Source organism: Pelodiscus sinensis, chromosome 21 (assembly GCF_052426305.1).
Source record: "Pelodiscus sinensis isolate ZL-2025 chromosome 21, ASM5242630v1, whole genome shotgun sequence".
NCBI classification, from domain to species: Eukaryota; Metazoa; Chordata; order Testudines; family Trionychidae; genus Pelodiscus; species Pelodiscus sinensis.
The window spans coordinates 12,106,234-12,126,305 of record NC_143072.1 but is presented as its reverse complement, the minus strand read 5'-3'; the positions used below and the strand labels follow the sequence as shown (position 1 = coordinate 12,126,305).

Here is a 20,072-nt window from a genome sequence, read left to right as displayed (position 1 = left end):
CGCTCCCCTCAGGCCCGCTTCCGGCCGCGCGGCCAATGGGCGCGCTCGCGGGCAGGGGCGGGCGGAGGCGGTTGCGGCCAATGGCATGAGGCCGCTCGCGGGGATAGGCGGAGGCTTCCGCCAATAGCCGCTGCCGGCGTCTCGCGCTCATCCCTGCGCGCCGCGAGCCGGGAGATGACGTCAGAGCGAGAGCATGGCGGGAAGCGGACGCCGGCCGGAGCACCGCGGCCCCCCGGAGCTGGTGAGGTCGCGGGCGGGCTCGGAGCGGCGGGGTCAGGGTGGAGTTAGGGGGCGGGTTTAGAACGGGGTTCTGGGGGCAGGTTAGGTGGAATTAGGGGGCGGGGTTCTGGGGGTAGAGTTAGGGGCGGGGTTAGAGCGGGGTTCTGGGGGCGGGGTTAGGGTGGAGTTAGGGGGCGGGGTTAACATAAGAACGGCCGTACTGGGTCAGACCAAAGGTCCATCCAGCCCAGTAGCCTGTCTGCCGACAGTGGCCAACACCAGGTGCCCCAGAGGGGGTGGACCGAAGACAATGATCAAGCTGTTTGTCTCCTGCCATCCCTCTCCAGCCTGTGACAGACAGAGGCCAAGGACACCATTTCTATCCCCTGGCTAATAGCCTTTTATGGACCTAACCTCCATGAAATTATCCAGCTTCTCTTTAAACTCTGTTATAGTTCCTGCCTTCACAGCCTCCTCTGGCAAGGAGTTCCACAGGTTGACTACGTGCTGTGTGAACAAGAACTTTCTTTTATTAGTTTTAAACCTGCTACCCATTAATTTCATTTGGTGTCCTCTAGTTCTTATATTATGGAAACTAATGAATAATTTTTCTTTATTCACCCTCTCCACACCACTCATGATTTTAGAGACCTCTATCATATCCCCCCTCAGTCTCCTCTTTTCTAAACTGAAAAGTCCCAGTTGCTTTAACCTCTCTTCATATGGGACCCATTCCAAACCCCTAATCATTTTAGTTGCCCTTTTTATTTCTTTTTAGTGGGGTTTTGGAGACAGGGTTAGGGGTTAAGGCGGGGTTTGAGGGATTAGGGGGCAGTGTTGGGGTGGGGTTCAGGGCGGGGTTAGAGTGGGGTTCTGGGGGCGAGGTTAAGGGAATGGGGTTAGGGTGCAGTGTGGGGGCAGGGTTTGGGGTGAGTTCTGGGGGGCTCAGTGGGCTCATTCCCCGCATTTCACGCTGTTTGTTTTTCTTGTAGTTCTACGATGCGGCCGAAGCCCAGAAATACTCCCAGAAGTAAGGGCCTCTCTCCTGCCAGCTCCCTCCCTCCTCTGTACACGGCCAGACCCAGTGGACCAGGGGGAGATAGGTCTAGTCCCATCCTTGTGCTGATCCCCACAACATCAGGCTGCCCTGTGCTCCCAGAACACATCGCTGTGCCCCTGGAAGTGCAGTCTGACCCGAATGACAAGGCGGAAGAGCTCAAGCTGCGCTCTGGAACAGTTGCTCTATTGATGTTAATGGGTGTGTTGCACACTCCTGAGCAGATGGGTCTGTTCCCAACAAGAGTTCTCCAGTTGTACTGGGGTTTGCACAGGTCTCCCCAATGAGCATAATGTGCAGTTTAATATCTGCCACTGTGCTCTTAGCTAATCACTCCTGAGGAATAGTAGAGCAGACAGCGTTGGGTGCCTGAGTTTTGTCTTAGTAATTGTGTGGAGAGTTGTATTGACCAGTTGCAGTCAAAGAAATGTCTGAATCCAATAGTATTAAAGATCAGGCAGCTTAAAAAAGCCCAAATCAATTCATGCAGGGCCCATGGGCCCCCAAAGGAGTGCAGGAATTCCCACCCCAAAGCAGGTTCCTATTTTAGGCCGTTTCTTGTGCTGTCAAATACTCCATTGTCTTCCTGAATGACAAAGATTTGAGCTGGTGTTCACCATTCTGTGACTTTTTTTCTTGATAGCAGAAGCTGCTTGTATCCCTCATTCTTGCTTTCACATGATTAAAGGAGGATTCTTTCCTTCTCAGTTCTCGAATGATTGAGATCCAGACGCAGATGTCAGAGCGGGCCGTGGAACTTTTGGGCTTGCCAGACGATTGGCCATGTTTCCTCCTGGATGTTGGGTAAGACCCTGCATGTGAGCCATATAGAAGTGTATAGATACTGCTTCCCTCCTCCCACCTAACTTCTCTGGCAGTCAGGTGTAGTTAGAGAAGGATGAAGTTCTGAATAGGCAGTGTAAGGAGTTTAGGTTCGTTCTGCAAATCAGAGCGATGCATCTCCTGAGTTCCATGGATACCATGATGATAACCAACGAGGAGTCCTTGTGGCACCTTCTAGACTAACAGATTTATTGGAGCATAAGCTTTCGTGGGCAAAGACCCACTTGGTCAGGTGCATGTCACATGCATCTGATGAAATGGGTCTTTGCACACGAAAGCTTATGCTCCACTAAATCTGTTAGTCTGTAAAGTGCCACAAGGACTTCTCATAATCTGAATCTGCAAAAACAAACACAGCTATCCCTCTGATAGTTGAGCCGTGGTCATTATCAAGTATCTAGGAGAATGTGGTGTCCAAGTTCTTAACTTCCACTCTTGTGGCTTAGAGAGGAAAAAGAAGATCATTGTCCTGAAAGGGCTTGCACACTGACAGCCAAAGGGCAGGATATTGGGATTGATGCACATTGCTAAGTCCTGTTCTTCTGGTTTTAGCTGTGGCTCTGGTTTGAGTGGAGACTACATCTCTGAAGAGGGACATCACTGGGTTGGGATGGATATCAGTTCTGCCATGCTGGGTAAGCAGATCCGTTTCCCCTCCATGACCCAGTACGCTGAGTATATGGGACAGCAGGAGGGCTGGAAATATCTGAAATGCAGCCCTTGATACTAATTGGAAGATTGGTGGCCAACTTCCCGAGCTGTGTTTTGTGCTGTGCAGATGTTGCTGTGGAGAGAGAGGTGGAAGGAGACCTTCTCCTTGCAGATGTGGGGCAGGGGATTCCCTTCAGGCCAGGCATGTTTGATGGATGTGTCAGGTGAGACGTTGCTCTTTGTTTTCTTCTCTTAGTTCCCAGAGACTTTGCCTAGCCAGACCATACCAGCACACCTGCCCATATTCACTGGCTCTACCCTGGTGCAGAGTGATTCCTGCATTACATGGCAGGCTGTGGACATTTGGAAAGGCTTTGAATTAGAGGGTGCTTCTTGCCATTCTTGGGAGCAGCTGCTGGAAAATGACCTATAACTCTCAGAATGGCTCAGTATCCCTTAGCTCACACATTCTCTTTCAGTATTTCTGCAGTGCAGTGGCTCTGTAATGCTGACAAGAAGACACATAGTCCCCCAAAACGCCTGTATCGATTCTTCTCAACTCTCTATTCTGCCTTGGTAAGTGGTGAGTGACGGACCTGGTCATGTCCTGCAATGTCCGTATTGTAGTAAGTATGTGTTGTTTTGTGGGTGGGACTGTACGTGATCAGATGTGACGTGGGGGGCCTGGGAGTTCCAGGATGGTACTGAAAGCGTGCCAGACAGGAATGGGCCTTGGGGACAATAAGTGTGAAGTGGATTTCCTGGGGAATCTCCAGGAAGAGATTGATACAAATTTCCCTCTGTCAATTATGCAAAACTGTTCCCAAAAGGCCCAGACTGAGAGAAAAAGCAGCTGAACTGCCCAGTCTCAGCTCTGGTTTGGAAGGTGAGACAGTTGTGAATTTGTAACCACAGTGCAAACCTGTTGAGAAGGCCTGTCTCCTAAGGCTGTCATCCCAAAGGCTGGAGTTGGGGAGTTGTAGCCTGTTCTTTTGTTTAATGTGTTTTCTCGGTATATCAATAAATGCGCTGACTTAGAAAGGGCTGGGCATGACTTGTATCTGCTGTTCACAGCCTTTGGAGTGAAAGCAAAGCTCAGGTACTGGCCTGATTAGGCAGCTGGCTTGCTGGGACTAGAATTGTGTAGGCAGTGGACTGTGCAGCCTGGAAAAACTGTAGTCAGGAGGGAGAGAGACCGGGGAACTTTGGGGGCCCACGCTGGATCTCAGTGGGGGAAGCAGGTGCAGTTACCCTGGGACTATCAATGTTCTTGGCCCGTTGTTCTGGGAAGTGGTGTGCTGCCTCAGCCATCCAGCTTCCCTTCCTTCTCCCACATGGCTAGTGAGAGCATGGTGATGTTCCCTGCCTGAGGTGGGCAGGAATGTCTGTGCACCATTAGCCAGAACTCTTGGCTACAGTCATGTTGGCTGGGACTGGGAGACTGTGTGCTGGGGAAAACCTGGTCTGGGACAGGGCTTCTTAACCCCTTGTTTCCTGCAGGCCCGAGGATCCCGAGCTGTCCTGCAGCTTTACCCTGAAAACTCTGACCAGGTGACTGGCTGGTGGGGAAAGGAGCTGCAGAGAGGGATGAGTGGGGCTGCTTGCGGGGCTTGGAGCTGCCATTGGAGTGTGGGGGTGGGCTGCGTTAAGGGCCCAGCAGAACAGCCTTTGTTTTGTTTGCCAGATTTCCCAGTGGTCTGTTTGCTGGTATCAGGGGAAGCTGGATGCTCAAGGAGCTTTGGGCAGGCAGCTGGGCTCAGAGCTAGTTAGTGTGTATGTAGCACCAGAGCTCGGCAGTGCTGCAGATCCATCCGCTGCCCTTGCCCTTAAGGCCTGTCGCTCAGAGCTAGAGCATGAAGGCACCAGAGAAACGGCGAGAGTGGGGAAGGAGCGATGAGCTGCCTGGGGTTGCATTCAGGCTTTGCTGTTGAAGGGGGGGCAGCCCTAGGCTGGCTAGACCTGATGGGGAGCTGCACTGCTAGTGTGGGCTGGGCCTCGGGTGCTTGGCTGTCTATTGTCAGCCTGGGAGGGCAGCTCCTGACATGTTTTCTCTGCCAGCTGGAGCTCATCACGGCACAGGCCATGAAGGCGGGCTTCACGGGAGGCGTGGTGGTGGATTATCCCAACAGCGCCAAAGCCAAGAAGTGAGTTCTGTCTCCTGAGCCAGTCCCTTTAGGAGGCTGACACCGCTGGCTGCGTCCCCGGCAGGACCACTGCCCCACGTTGGTCAGGAGTTCCTGTCGCCCACCCTGGCGCACGCTGGTCAAGGAGGCGGCCTCAAGTCAGCTTCTGGAAGCTGGGACCGAAGCTCAGGATTAGGCCTCAGAGTCCCAGCCTCCAGGTCTCAGGCCACGATCCTCATCTCGCTGTCGCTCTTGCAGGTTCTTCCTGTGTCTCTTTGTGGGGACGGCTGGCGCGTTGCCAAAGGTAATGAGCTGCATCTCGGTGGTGGGGATACACCCCTGGCAGGAAACCTGAACAGCGGGAGCCAGGCCATGGCGGGGGGTTCTGGGATCATCGTCCCGCCTGGGGCAGCACTGGGCTTCACAACCAAACCTCGGGGAAAGGGCTCTGCCAAGAGGGCCTAGCATCCATCACTGCTCAGGCAGCTCTTGTGGCTGATGTGCCTGAAGTCTGATGGTGCTGCTAGGCCTGTGTGGCCTTAATTCCCGGATTGCCTTGTCCCAGCCTCCCCTCCAGCCAGCCTAGGGCTGGCCTGATTTTGCCTCAAGCGCTGGAAGGTTAATTTACTCCTTCCCAAAGTGCGGCCCATCCCTGAGACTTGCTGACTCAGGCCTCGCTTCAGTCCTCGCTCTTGCAGAGCCCCATCTGCCGGGGCGGGCGCTGCTCCCTGGCTCTGAGGCTCATCGCTTTGTGCTTCCAGGCCCTCGGTGCTGCGGGCACTGCTGCAGAGGAGTCTCAGCAGGCCAAGTTCACCAACGAAAGGTACCGTGTTCACCAAGCTGCCTGGGAATGACAGTGCTTCTGGGGGCCTGGCTAGTGGGGAGGGGGCAGCACTGACATTGGACTCAGGGAGCTGGAGGGCCAGGACCCCGATGTGGGAGAGCTCTGGCTCTGGGCGCTCTGTTTCAGCGTAGCCTCCCCGCCCCACAGCCTAAATTCCCCCTACGCTGCATGGCTGTGCAGCTGCCCATTAAACCCTGTGCAGTGGTTTGGGCTGCAGTGGGGGGAGAACTCTCTCCCCAAGCCCTGAAGCTGCTGTAGCCGGCGGGGGACATCTATGCCCACTGGCCCAAGCACCAAACTTCTTTGTCTTGGGGAAAGGGACCCTTCTGTACTTGCGCCAGCGTAGAGCTGCCCAGGTAAGCCTAAGCCCTGGTCCTCTGCCCCACCTTGACCTTCCCCCTAGGGGTGTTAAGGACTAGTCGACTATCTGGTAAGCATTTGCTTTTCGGATAGTCTGTCGACTAGTCGATTTATGAGATAGCAGCAACAAAGGGGGGAGGGATACTTCAAAGGGGCAGCCACCACACAGCTGAGCCTGGGCCTCTGCTTTTCAAAGGGGCAGCCGTGGAGCCCAGGCTGTATGCAGCATGGCTTTGAAATGTACAGGAGCCCCCGCTGGGACTTCCTGCTGGCCCCCAGCTGTAGGTGGAGTTCCGCATTCCTCCTTTGAAATGCACAGAGCCCTGGTGGGGGAGGAATCTGGAAGTGCCTGTCGACTAGTCGATGGAAATTCCATCGACTCCTCAACGAGTCAGTTAACCGCAATTTAACATCCCTGCTTCCCCCAGCCTCGAGTGGCTTCCTTCGCTCTGAAGATCTCATCCCTGGCCCCATCCCAAAGCCCACGCTCCCAGCCCAAAGCCCCTCCCCAAACCTGGAGCCCTCTTCAGCACCCCCAAACAGACCCTGCAGCCCCAACCCTCTGTCCCATTCCTGAGCCCCTCAACCCCAGCCCTGCCCTACTCTCCAGCTAGAGCCCTCACACTTTTGCACCTCCCACCCTCTGGCCCAGCCCTGAGCCCCCTCCCAACTCCTTGGCCACAGTCCTGGCACATGAATTCTGTGATGTCACATCCCCATCATATTGGTGCACATAAGAACATTCATTCCGCTCAGGGGTGGGAAAACCTAGACCAGGGCTACTCAACACGTGGCCCACGGGCTGCATGTGGACTGTGGCTCGTTTCTTTGTGGCCCACGGTGCAGTTTGGGTTTCCGGGGGCTCAACACACGGCCCGCAAGTGGGAGTCCTAGAATCATGGAGCTGGAAGAGACCTCAGACGGTCATCAAGTCCCGCCCCCTGGCCAAGGCAGGACCAAACCAACCATCAAAACAAAAGAGTAGTCAGTGTAAAGGTCTTCTGTTGATGCGCGTTTTACTAGTTACATTCAAAGTGCAGTCACATGGGTGGAAATGGGGTCAATGTTGCATTTTTATTGATATCAGCTGAACTGACTTCAATGGGGCCAGTGTGTTGTAGTCTAGCCTTAATCTTTGTATTCATGCCCATCAGCGTGGAAGACGCGGTTTGCATCTGTTTGCATGTATATTTGTGTGTACATGCAACCACACGTAAGCATGTGCTGGGAGTGTCATTGTGGCCCCCGGGGCTTCCAGAGTTGAGTAGCCCTGGTCTAGAGGGAACCCTGCTCAGGGCTGGTGCAGTTTAGGCCACCGCAGAGTGGCAGAAGAGTTTGCTACTTTATGGCATGTGAAGAGGGCCCAAAGGGTCCCATTCTGCTTGTTTCTACCTGAGATTGGCTAGCCTGGTCTTCCCTGGCCTTGCTGGGTGAATGCTAGGAGGGGGGCCTGGGCTGTGGGGCTGTACGAAGTCCTTTCTCCCCAGTGTCTGTGGAGCTCAGTTCAGGCGGGCTGGCCCAGGGCTGTCTGCGTGGGAGCACTGGCACTATGTGCACGGGGTAGTCGCACTGGTAAATTGCCTTGTGGAGCCCTGTGTTCCCTCCCTTCTCTGCTGCTTGGCCGGGTCTCTTGGGAGGCCGGGCTGCCAGCAGTCTCCTCCTAGGTGGTGGTGCAGGGCAAAGCTCCCCTTGCAGCTGGTAGGAGAGACTGAGAGCACCGACCAGAGGATAGTCGTGGTGGTTGCCAGGAGCTGTTGGCCGCCATGTTTTCCTGCCTCTGACACTGTTCCACTCCTTAATGTACCCAGCATATGGCTCCTACCATTGAGGCAGCTTCCTGGCCACCTGCAGCTGCCTGTCCCTGATGGGGGCTGTCCCCCACCGAGACCCCAGCTGGCTGTCAGTGTAGGCAGCTCAGTAAAGATGGGGCCTGGCGGGATCTCAGCCCAGGGGTGCGCTCTTGCTGCTGAGGTGGGGCTGAGGCCTGCCTGTCTCCCCCCGGTGCTGCTGGGCCAGGGCTGCTGCAGCTGAGGGCTTGGCAGGATTTTCCTGGCCTACCTCTGCGTCCTGCTTTCCCAGTGCTGCTCGCTCACACCGCTGCTCGCGCCTGGTCGTCGCTGTCCGGGCTGGCAGTACCTGGCCAGTGCTCGCTGCTGTGCCCTACGGACTGAGTCCGCGCCCCCCAGAGGCAGCGATTGCCTGACCCTCCAGCACCGCTGTGCATGTTTCTCCGCAGAACGCGGTTCAGAAATGCCAAGGGCAAGTCTGTGAAGAAAAGCCGCGACTGGGTCTTGGAGAAGAAGGAGCGGAGGCGGCGGCAGGGCAAGTAGGTACCATGGTGCCTCCCTTGGCGGGGGGCAGAGTCTGGGCTTAACCCACTGCCTGGGGCTCCCCTGCAGACCATGGCTGGTAACATTCCTGTCATGACCTGCCCTGGGCGGCGTGGCCGCAGCCTGTTCAATGCTCCAGCCCTCCCTACTTGTGGCCTGATTCGCCCTCAGCCCCATTCCTCCCTCCAGTGCGCTCTGTTCTGTGCCTTGCTCTGCAGGGATGTGAGGGCGGACACGAGATACACCGGCCGCAGGCGGCGGCCTCGCTTCTGACCTGTGCTTCCAGGCAGCTCCGGGGAAGGCATGACACCTCTGGGGAGCGTCCTTGCAGCGCCGCCTGGCCAGAGCGGGTCGCAGTGGAAGGCAGAGCTGTCTCCAATCCCATTGGACGCGCCTGGAGACGCTGGCTGGGGACAGACTCGCTGCATCTGTTCTTCGGGGCCGGTGCTGACGCCAAGCCAAGGGGAGGGGCCAGAGACGCTGGTGTGCAGCCTGCCCCAGTATCCAGCCTACACGGAAAATGGCCCTTGGGCCAGGCAGGGCAGTCCTCTCTCCAGCCAGGGGCCTTTGTGCACAGCAAGGGCTGGTGGGTCCCCCCCTCCCCCCGCCAGGGTATTTGTGTGCGCAGGGCTGTGTGCGCCAGGAGCCCGCTAGGGACCGGGGTAAGCGCTGCTGCAGCGCTGCTGGGTTGGCAGCTAGAGGTGGGGGGCCCATCCCTCACTGAGCCAAGGGAAATTCCTGGAGCTGCCGCCTGCCAAAGGTGCCTCCTCTTTGTCCCTCCCCTCCCGGGCAAGGGAGTGATGCGGCCACTGCTCTGCTTTGTGGTTACAAATGTTTATTCTACATAAAAATTCCACCGGTGGGAAGCTGTTTTGCACCTGAAGCTGGGGGTGGGGCCGGAGCTGGATGTAGAAAGGAAGCCACGTACAACGCCCTACCCATGGGAACAGCACATCAGGTTCAATATCCACATAGAAAACAAGGACACTTGGCTCACGGTACAGCGACGGTACAGCTCCAGGGGTTCTGAACTTCCCCAGCTGGAGTGACAGCTGCGTGTGTCCCCATGCTCCTGCAATACTGGCTCAGGCCCAGCACGGGGAGCCCCGGGGCATGGGGGAGAGTGCTCCTTTCCCCCAAGCGACCCCCCCGCACCAGGGAGGGGGGGAATGGATTGCACTCTTGCCCTAAGCCATGGTCCCTCCTTAGCCCTTGGCAAGGGGCACCCCCTGGTGCAGCTGCTGGGCACAATCCCGCTTGCCCTATTGCTGTCTCCCCAGTTGTGGTTTCCTGCAGGAGGTGCCCCTGCGGCTGGCTCGCCCGGGCTGCTGTGCTCTGCCCCACGAGGGTGTTGAAGGAAGCTGGCAGCCCCAGGCACTGAGCTTGGCAGCCTGTTTATTGCTTGTGGCTCAGGGGAGCCCTCCCCTGGCAGGCTGTGGGCTGGGCTTTGCAGGAGGGGAGCAGGTGCCTGGCCTAGCCCTTGTGCAGCAGGCAGCGGCTGTGGCCACTAGCAGGCTGGCTGGGCTGGTGTGCACGTGGGCAGTACCCAGTAGAGTCGCTGCTGGCCTGCAAGGCACCCGCAGCCCCCAGCCTGTATCCGCAGGGGGACAGTTTGGGGGAGCAGTGTCTGCCTATGCTCTAGCTGGCTCAGGCCCAGGCCAGGGAGCAAACCCTGCAGGGCCACATGCTCAAGGCCACAGGGGCCTGGAGGTTGGTTACCTGACGTGAGTCAAGCCCAGCCACACTCTGGCCTAGCACCAGCTTCTGCCTGCTCCTTGCTGGTGGGAGGTGCCTGCTGCACCCCAGGCAGCAGCCAGGCCTTGCCCTGCCTGTGGCCGCGGCCCAGCTGGTCAGACCCTGTGCTGAGGGGGCTGACACAGCACTGCAGGGCATGTCCAGGGGCCCCAGCTCAGGCCTGGCAGCTTGCTGGGCTGTAGCTGCCTGCCTCAACCCTGCCGCGTGTGTTCCCCCCCTCCGCCCCCCGGCCCCAGGTCCAGCAGCACACTGGGCAGAAGGGATGCTGGCAGAGCACCCGAAGTGCTGGATACTGACAGGCGTGAGGGGCTGGGCCCTTTAGCACTGACAGGGCTCTGGCCTGTCCAGTTAGCGCCCTCGCTGGCTATGCACAGGGTCAGCCCCCATCCCCTCTCCCTGCAGGCAGGGCCTCGGAACGGCACCACTTGACTCTGGTGCCCAGTTGTCTCCAGCACCTTGGGGGGCGGGGGGAGAGGTCAGGGCTGCCGCACAGGGGCTCCCTGCAGCAGACACGCAGGCTGTTGCACTCGCACGTTTGCCACAGCCGTGGTGGGGGTGCCTTGCAGCCCATGTGGCTTGGCGAACTGGCCCCTGAGCTGGTGGCAAAGTCAGGGCACCCCCTGGAGGGCGGCGGGGGCAGGGGACAGCCAGCCTGGAACCCTCTTGTGCAGAGCTGGAAGTGCAAATGGCAACACTGAATGGTAGCTGCCCATTGGCAGTGCAGGGGCCTGGCACCAGGCTAGGGATGACCCAAGGGTCTCCCCAGGTGCAGCAGGGCTGGGGAGCCAAGCACAAGCTTGGCCCAGAGTCCTGGTCAGGGATGGGTGGCCGTAGGGGCGGGGAAAACCTGCCTAGCTGAGCCCTGGGTGCACAGACGGCCATGCCCAGCAGGATCCCTCCCTGGGGCAGCACCAGCCTGAGGGCAGGGCCTTGGTGCCCCTCCCATGGGGGGCAAGGGACAGGACTGAGCTGCCTGCAGGAGACCCCCAGTTTGGAAGGGCTGCATGACCTTCATCCCCTTAGCTAGGTGAATGGCACAGACAGCTTAGCTGCTTCCTGCCCAGCCCCACACAGCTCCTCGCTGCCTGCCGGCAGGTGCTGCTGTGGGCCTGTTCCTGAGAGGGGGGGTGGCATGCTGGGCAGGCTAACCTGTCATGTGCCCCCCCATGGAATTGGGCCCAGCCAACCCCATGGGCCCAGCCTTGGAGAAAGCACCCTCCAGCCACAGCAGTAAAAGGAATGGCACTAGGCATTGGGGTTTTGCATCAGCCTGTCCTGGGGGGGGGGGGCAACGCAGGATGCAGAGGGGTATGTGCAAGGCCAGGTGTGCCCTGTGGAGGGGCACCGCAGGGAGCCAGCGGGGCTGGGTGCCGTGGCGGGTGTATCCTGGGGGGCGGCACTGCAGGGCTGGGTGCCGTGGCGGGTGCCCTGGGGAACAGCACTGCAGGGCTGGGTGCCGTGGCGGGTGCCCTGGGGGGCGGCACTGCAGGCCTGGGTGCCGTGGCGGGTGCCCTGGGGGGGGGCGGCACTGCAGGCCTGGGTGCCGTGGCGGGTGCCCTGGGGGGGGGGCGGCACTGCAGGCCTGGGTGCCGTGGCGGGTGCCCTGGGGGGGCGGCACTGCAGGGCTGGGTGCCGTGGCGGGTGCCCTGGGGGGGGGCGGCACTGCAGGGCTGGGTGCCGTGGCGGGTGCCCTGGGGGGGGCGGCACTGCAGGGCTGGGTGCCGTGGCGGGTGCCCTGGGGGGGGCGGCACTGCACGGCTGGGTGCCGTGGCGGGTGCCCTGGGGGGGGCGGCACTGCACGGCTGGGTGCCGTGGCGGGTGCCCTGGGGGGGGCGGCACTGCACGGCTGGGTGCCGTGGCGGGTGCCCTGGGGGGGGCGGCACTGCAGGGCTGGGTGCCGTGGCGGGTGCCCTGGGGGGGGCGGCACTGCAGGGCTGGGTGCCGTGGCGGGTGCCCTGGGGGGGCGGCACTGCAGGGCTGGGTGCCGTGGCGGGTGCCCTGGGGGGGGCGGCACTGCACGGCTGGGTGCCGTGGCGGGTGCCCTGGGGGGGGCGGCACTGCAGGGCTGGGTGCCGTGGCGGGTGCCCTGGGGGGGGCGGCACTGCAGGGCTGGGTGCCGTGGCGGGTGCCCTGGGGGGGGCGGCACTGCAGGGCTGGGTGCCGTGGCGGGTGCCCTGGGGGGGGGCGGCACTGCAGGGCTGGGTGCCGTGGCGGGTGCCCTGGGGGGGGGCGGCACTGCAGGGCTGGGTGCCGTGGCGGGTGTGTCCGAACAGGCTACAATGCTGGGGGTTGGGAAGGAGCTGGCTGCTCTCCCTTTGCCCTGCTGTCCTGCACCCAGCACCATGGCAGGCAGCGTGCTACATGCATGCTCAGCCCTTCATGGGGCTCAGCCCCCCCACGTCGCTGCCTGCCCCACCCCACACAGACGCACTGCACCGTACACACAGTGTTACAAAACGATCATGCATTAGAAATGGAAGTTCTGCTGGGAGGGGGAGGGGGAGGGGGAGGGTCCCTCCCCTCCCCTCCCAGGTGGCTGCAGGGGCAGCTGCCCTCGGGCCCGGTGGCAGGGCCGGCGCTCGGCCTGGCGCCGTGGCGGTGTTGGAGCGTTTCGCCTGGAACGGTCTAGCCGAAAATCCCGCCGAAGGTGGAGGCGATGACAATGCCCAGCACCACGCAGCAGATAATGATCATGATCTTCTTCTGCTTGGCCAGGGGCGGCACCGAGGGGAGAGAGGGGAGAGGTTACCGCCCGGGCCCAACGCTGCCCCTTAGAGCACGCAGGGCTGTGGGAGCCACGCTCCCTGAGCCCCGCATCCAGCCATGCTTCCCCAGGCCGGGTACACGAGGGGCAGCCGCTGGGAGCACGCTGCAGAGCGCTGGGGGGTCAGCCTGAGGTTGCTGGGTAGCTCTCAGGAGTGACCTGGGGGCAGGGACCTGCACAGGAGTCGTTCCCCTCTGTGCTTTGGGGCCAGGCAGCATCACCGTGCCAAAGGCCTAGAGTCGGCCGGGGGCGCCTTGTGCTCACGCTTCTGGGCAGGGACCCAGCCTGGCACTGGAGCAGCAGCTTGTGGCCACCACCGGAGCTGGGGCCCTGGACTAACCAGCCCCAGGCTTGACTGCCATGTGACCCTTGGCCTGCCCACCCTGCTGGCAGCCACCACAAGGTTCCCTAGGGATGGAGCTGGCACGCTTGGAAGGCTGCAGTGGGGCCCTATGACTGGGCTGTGACTGGGGCAGCACCTGCAGGCAGCCGCACTCTTCTGGCTGCAAATCCTGGCTCCCCACGCTCCCCATGTCTCCTCTGCCCAGTGAACCCCGCCCCATGGCACCTGCAGGGGGCAGGTGTGTCCGTCGCTCCCTGCCCTCCCCTGCACATTCAGCTGCTCTCCCTAGGAGCCGGGGGGAGCAGGACAGCGCCAGCTCTGCCAAAGAGCCCTGCACACCCAGCCAGCTGTGCCCTGGGAGCCCCCATTACCCGGCCGGCTGTGCCCTGGGAGCCCCCATTACCCGGCCGGCTGTGCCCTGGGAGCCCCCATTACCCGGCCGACTGTGCCCTAGGAGCCCCCATTACCCGGCCGGCTGTGCCCTGGGAGCCCCCATTACCCGGCCGACTGCGCCCTGGGAGCCCCCATTACCCGGCCGGCTGTGCCCTGGGAGCCCCCATTACCCGGCCGGCTGTGCCCTGGGAGCCCCCATTACCCGGCCGGCTGTGCCCTGGGAGCCCCCATTACCCGGCCGACTGTGCCCTAGGAGCCCCCATTACCCGGCCGACTGTGCCCTGGGAGCCCCCATTACCCGGCCGACTGCGCCCTGGGAGCCCCCATTACCCGGCCGGCTGTGCCCTGGGAGCCCCCATTACCCGGCCGACTGCGCCCTGGGAGCCCCCATTACCCGGCCGACTGCGACCTGGGAGCCCCCTATACCCGGCCAGCTGTGCCCTGGGAGCCCCCATTACCCGGCCGGCTGTGCTCTCTGGCTGGCCCCACGTGCTGGTCACATTGAGTCCCCAACCTCTTGAACAGGCAAGACTCAAGCCATGACCCTCATGGCAGAGTGGAGCCCAGCCAGTCCCTCCTGCACCTGAGCCCTGGAGCCAAGGCTGGGCATGGCCCTACCGCCTCCAAGTGGGGGACGCAGCCACCTGCCAGCAGGGAGCCCTTCTTGGCACTTGGCGCTGCACTGGCGGAGAAGCCAGGGACTGGGGAGAATGGTAACTGGGGCCCCACTGCCTGCCATGGGGCTGCGGAGGCTCTACCTAGCAGGGGAGGCCTGTGCCCAGCAGAGAGGGGCTGCAGGCCCATGGCTGGCCCCGCCGCACACACTACTCACCCGCCGGGCTTTGCTCTGGTACTTAACAGCCTTCTTGGTATCGGAGACCGCCCGCTCCACGTAGTCCACAGAGTGCTCCACGTTGTACTCGATGCGGTCAATCATCTCCCCCTGCGCCGCGAACCCCCGGCCGGAGACAGCCAGACGTGAGTTCCAGGCCCCCGCCCTGGCCTGCTCCCCTTACCTGCTCGCTCGCTGCGCCGTGGCTGGCCCGTACGCCCTCTCGCAGTGCAGGGCTTGGGCACCGCCCCCCTGTGCAGGAGAGAGGAGCCAGAGGTGAGACTCGCCATTTGCCTCCTCTGGCTGCTGAGCCCTGCCTTGCGCTGGGGCCCCGGGGCTGGGGCCAGATATAGGGAAGGAAGCCTCAGGGCCCATGGCTGTCCGGCTCGTCCCGCCCAGGCCTGGCCGTGCGGTTCAGCAGATTCTCCCGCTTGGGCCCCCGTGGGTACTGGGGGGCTGTTCCCCGCCTGGGACCGGCACAGGGCTTTGGAACATCCCAAGTGCCATGTCGGGGAACTCGGCATTTCTCACCCAGGACTCACAGCAGGGCTCGGGGCCCCCCCCCGGCTGCATGGGACAGACACCACACAGACGGGCACAAGCGCTACTGCCATGCACGGCCAGTCCCCTGCCCCCTGCACTGCCCTGCTGCTCCCCGCCACGTGGGCACGAGGAGCCAAGCCCCTGCTGGGGGCGCCCTACCCCATCAGCTGGGGCCCACGGCCCACCTGGGCTAGCCCTTGGGGCACCACTTAGCCATGCAGCTGGCAGTGCCGAGGGGAGAGGTTATAGGGCTGGGGCATTGCGGGACAGGGCAGATGCTAGACCTGGCCCGGGGCAGACTAATCCCTGCAGGAATCCAGTGCCCTCAAAGTCAGCAGTCGGAGCAGGAGGTGCCCCCTTATGCCAGCCCCTCCCCCTGCACTGGAGTCCTTCCTGCTCCCCCCCCCCCACACTGGAAACCCCCACCCCAGCCCTTCAGCCCCCCAGTGCCAACCCCTCAGCCCCTCCCCCTGCACTGGAGTCCTTCCTGCTCCCCCCCCCACACTGGAAACCCCCACCCCAGCCCTTCAGCCCCCCCGTGCCAACCCCTCAGCCCCTCCCCCTGCACTGGAGTCCTTCCTGCTCCCCCCCCCACACTGGAAACCCCCACCCCAGCCCTTCAGCCCCCCAGTGCCAACCCCTCAGCCCCTCCCCCTGCACTGGAGTCCTTCCTGCTCCCCCCCCCACACTGGAAACCCCCACCCCAGCCCTTCAACCCCCCCCAGCCCTTCAGCCCCTCCCCCTGCACTGGAGTCCTTCCTGCTCCCCCCCCATACTGGAAACCCCCACCCCAGCCCTTCAACCCCCCCCCCCAGCCCTTCAGCCCCTCCCCCTGCACTGGAGTCCTTCCGGTCCCCCCTCACACTGGAACCCCTCCACACCAGCCCCTCAGCTCCCCCCACACTGTATACCCCCTCTCCATCCCCCCACCAGTCCTCCCTACTCCCGCCCTTCAGCTCCCACCACTGGAGCCCTCCTTGCCAGCCCCTCAGCCCCCCCCCCACTGAATACCCCTTCCCTGCCTCTTGCACTGGTGATCCCCCTGTGCCCTCCCATGCCAGCCCCTCAGCTGCCCTCACTGGATACCCCCATCCCTACCCCCCAGCTGCTCAGCCCTCCCCTCCCCAGTCACACAGCTGCCCTCTCTGCCTGAGGTCAGGTACCCACCAGGCAGGGGGCTGAGAAGGGGACACGAGGCTGCACTAGGCATGTGGCAGCGCCCACTGCGCACGCACCAACACGCTGTGCAGCCAAGTGGGGGGCCAGCACGCCACACCACGCCCCGCCCCCACACTGAGACAGCCCTGGCTGCACTTTTGTGTAGGTCTCCCTTCCAGCCCGTGGCTTGCGTGGCAATGGCTGTGGCAGTGGTGCTGGGGGTTCCTGGCACGTGATGCTGCCAGGGCAGTACCAGCTGCGCCAGTCGGGGGTGGGCAAGGGACATGGCTTAGGACTGGCCCCGGGTGCTCCCTGGGACCAGGGGGTGGCTCCGCCTGCCAGTGCCCAGCGAGGGGCCTAGCCCTCCACAGAGCTGCCCCAGTCAGGGGCCCCCTGGGGGCCAGCTGGACCCATTTGCCCCACTCAGCCAGGCAGGCAATCGCTGCAGTGTCCCCAGGTGCCCGGGCGCTGGGCCATGGCCTGCTGCTTCAGCCGAGCAGGGTGCCAAGGGGCCAGTGTCCTGGCCTGGGGAGGGAGCACACACATGCGGGGGCACGGGCCATGCAGACAAGCGCATGCAGCGGGCTGGCCCACACTGGGCCGTGCACGGTACCTGCTGGCTGAGTCACGCTCATCCAAGTGCTCGGCGGCAGCATGTCAGGTAAGAAGAGGGTCAGGAAAGAGCAGGCCAGGTCTCCCCTGGCAGCCCAGGCCTGGCGCTCCGGGGTGACAGGCTGAGGCAGCTGCACGTGGCCTGACACCCAAGGAAGGCTCGGGGTTCGCAGTGGGCACTTCCCCCAGTGCTCCCGGGTCCCAGCTGGGCCCAGAGCTGCGGTGTCAAAAGCCCATTTACTGACGGCTCCTGCAGAGGGGCTCCCGGAGCAGCCAGATCTCTTGCGAGGTCACTGCTCCCCTGCCCAAATACAGCCCCTGGCATCCACAGTCTTCCCATTGCCCCGTCCTCAGGGCCAGGGCCCCATGCACACAGGGCCTGGCTAGCACAGGGTCGTTCCCACAGGAGGGAGGGGCTCCCCGGCCTACAGGCAGCTGTGACCACAGAAGTGAGTGGCTGGGGCCTCTTGCAGTGGACTGCACCTGGGGCCTGCCCTTCCCACTCGATGCATGGGTCAGACCCAAGCCCCAGCAGCTACCCAGGCAGGCAGGGCAGGAGCAGGGAGTGTGCACCTGGCAGGGCCCGTGGGAGCCACAGGGCCCTGCCACACCCACCTGGCTCTCCACCAGCATGGCCATGTCCATGAACATGTCGTGCAGCTCCCGGATGCTGTTCTCCAGCTTGATGATCTCGCTGTGCCGCGTCTCAATCTCGTTCAGCGCCTGCTTCGTGATGCTGGAGTCCATGATGATCTGCAGGGAGCGGGAGAGGGCTCTTGGGCACCGCCTGGGGAACCCATGGGGGGCGGCTTAGCCCAGGGGCTCTCATGGGCCCGGCCTTCCTGCGGCACTAGCCTGGTAATGGCCGGGGGGCCCAGATGCCTAACGCAAAGGCTCGCGTGTCGTGAGCTCTGGCAGGGCAGACACTAGGGCCGGGTGGGTCGTGGCCTGACCGTGGCACGTAAGCAGCCAGTGCTGATGGGGCTGGAGTTGGCTCTCGCAGGCGGACACCAGCAGGGCCGGTTTGGGCTGGGGCGACGCCAGGCCGCGGTGAGCGTCCCACAGCACTAGACTGCATGCACCGTTGCAGGCTCAGGAGAGGCAGCCCCCTGCACGGAGCTGGGCCTTGCCTGCGGGAGGCTGACTGCCCGGGGCCCCCAGGTGCTCGTGGCTGCAGCCTGGGAGGATCTAGCACAGCGCCAGGGCCAGCCAGCCGCCCTCGCATCCCTGCCTGGCCCCGCATGCCACATGGAGCTCTTGAGCTGCTGCCCAGCTGGGATACAGGGTGTCCCCTGCAGCCACCAGGATCTGCTGGGCCAGGGCAGGCTTGGCCCTGGGCCCAGCAATGGCTGGAACCTCCCACTCCTCATGCTGCAAGTGGCCTGTGCTGAATGACCTGGGTCTCAGGCAATACCTGGCCCTTGTTGGCCCCGGCCCTAATGCAGCTTGGCGTCTGCGGCTGCGTGCCAGCCCCCGTGCTCAGGGCGGCGCCACGTGCTGTGCCATGGCCATGCCTGTTCTTTGTCCTGGGTGCCAGCTGTCTGGAGCAGCGACCCAGACCCTGGGGGGTTGTACATCCCCGGGGCTCTGCTTTATCCCCCGCTCTCCTTGGCCACAGTCCCTGCAGTACAGCTGGCTGGCTGTACTGGCCCCCAGGCAACATGGGCTCTGCGGGGCTGGATTTCTCCTGGGGAACGAAACGGCTCGTGTCTCCTGAAGCACCTGCCTGCTCCGGTCAGGAAGCGTCCCAGGGTGCCCTGCCCCTCGCGTGAGCAGGGCTGGGCCACAGAAACCACCCACTGGCCTTTCCCCCTCCTTTGGCTCATGACATTTCCATTTCCTGCCCGGACGGCGGCTCGACTCCGGACAGCACAGAGCCAGACACTGATGGCACTGGAGGCGGCTCTCTGGTGACCCCGAGGGGCTGGGGAGGGAGCACGGGCTTCTCCATGCCAGCACCAGAGTAGTCACTGCGGGTGTCACTCCAGGGCTCTGGCCAGCACCGCTCACGGGCATCCAGCGAGGCTCCCAGGAGAGCGGCAGCGGGGCCTGAGGGCTGCCAGGCTCCTGTCCCGAGCAAGGGGCTGGCTTACACGACTCGGGCGCACTCGTCACTTGCCTCCGGGATCCCTGCTTCTGGCAGGCCAGAGAGCAAAGCAGGGGCACCGCACAGGGGCACTGGGACAGGGAGGGAAAGGCAGATGGGGAGGGGCTCTCCAGGGCTCTGGGGATGGGGGAGCGATGGGGCAGAAGAGCCTGTGGGGCTGAGAGAGGGGAGGGGCTGCACGGGGGCATAGCTGGGCCCTTGTAGGCTGGGGGGAATGAGCTTCGCTCACGTGGCTGTGTGCACAGGGAGGAGGAAGGATTCTAGCAGCGGCTGGGCTCTGCCCCATCCCGAGACAGCTCCAGCCGAGCCACACCCCTGGCAGTATTGCTCGCTGCCCCCACCCAGACGTACCCCAGAATGGGCCAAGGAGAAAAATCAGATGCCTCCTCCCGTTTGCATCCAAGGGCCTGGTTTGTATTGGCTTTGCCTGCGGGCGCACGAGCCAAGCAGGGCAGGAGCGCGCGGGTAAGGAACAGTCAGCAGGCGAGACGGGCTTGCCGTAACGTCAGTCGCTCGCAGGGCGGGAGTGCGCGGGTGAGGAACAATCGGCGGGCGAGACGGGCCTGCCGTAACGTCAGTCGCTCGCAGGGCGGGAGTGCGCGGGTGAGGAACAGTCGGCGGGCGAGACGGGCCTGCCGTAACGTCAGTCGCTCGCAGGGTGGGAGTGCGCGGGTGAGGAACAGTCGGCGGGCGAGACGGGCCTGCCGTAACGTCAGTCGCTCGCAGGGTGGGAGTGCGCGGGTGAGGAACAGTCGGCGGGCGAGACGGGCCTGCTGTAACGTCAGTCGCTCGCAGGGCGGGAGTGCGCGGGTGAGGAACAGTCGGCGGGCGAGACGGGCCTGCCGTAATGTCAGCCGCTCGCAGGGCAGGAGCGCGCGGGTAAGGAACAGCCGGCGGGCGAGATGGGCCTGCCGTAACCTCAGCCGCTCGCAGGGCCGGAGCGCGCAGGTAAGGGACAGCCAACGGACGACACTGGCCTGCCGTAACGTCAGTCGCTCGCAGGGCGGGAGCGCGCGGGTAAGGAACAGCCGGCGGGCGAGACGGGCCTGCCGTAACCTCAGCCACTCACAGGGAGGGAGCGCGCGGGTAAGGGACAGCCAACGGGCGACACTGGCCTGCCGTAACGTCAGTCGCTCGC

At 62.8% G+C, this 20,072-nt stretch overlaps 2 protein-coding genes across 6 annotated transcripts in view; one reads left to right on the top strand and one right to left on the bottom strand.

The window, feature by feature from the left end:
- Window positions 1-46: 46 nt before the first annotated feature.
- Window positions 47-9,293, top strand: BUD23 (BUD23 rRNA methyltransferase and ribosome maturation factor). The gene is made up of 12 exons (XM_075904979.2): window positions 47-241; window positions 1,212-1,249; window positions 1,985-2,080; window positions 2,672-2,754; window positions 2,898-2,994; window positions 3,250-3,346; window positions 4,271-4,321; window positions 4,829-4,914; window positions 5,152-5,197; window positions 5,655-5,716; window positions 8,334-8,423; window positions 8,646-9,293. The coding sequence occupies exons 1-12, from the start codon at window positions 194-196 to the stop codon at window positions 8,698-8,700; spliced, it is 849 nt and encodes a 282-aa protein (XP_075761094.1). The 5' UTR covers window positions 47-193; the 3' UTR covers window positions 8,701-9,293.
- Window positions 9,294-12,019: 2,726 nt separating this feature from the next.
- Window positions 12,020-20,072, bottom strand: part of STX1A (syntaxin 1A) — a 204,492-nt gene continuing 196,439 nt past the window's right edge. For 2 of the 5 annotated variants that reach the window (XM_075904976.2, XM_075904978.2), the window contains 3 exons: window positions 17,443-17,580; window positions 14,515-14,625; window positions 12,020-12,885 (listed from right to left, as the gene is read on the bottom strand). In XM_075904976.2, the coding sequence (XP_075761091.2) occupies window positions 12,808-12,885; window positions 14,515-14,625; window positions 17,443-17,580 (327 nt within the window). In that variant the 3' untranslated portion in view covers window positions 12,020-12,807. Of the gene's footprint in view, window positions 12,886-14,514; window positions 14,767-16,140; window positions 17,045-17,442; window positions 17,581-20,072 lie in introns of those variants that run through there. The other 3 variants (XR_012897117.2, XR_012897118.2, XM_075904977.2) reach the window with 3 other exon arrangements.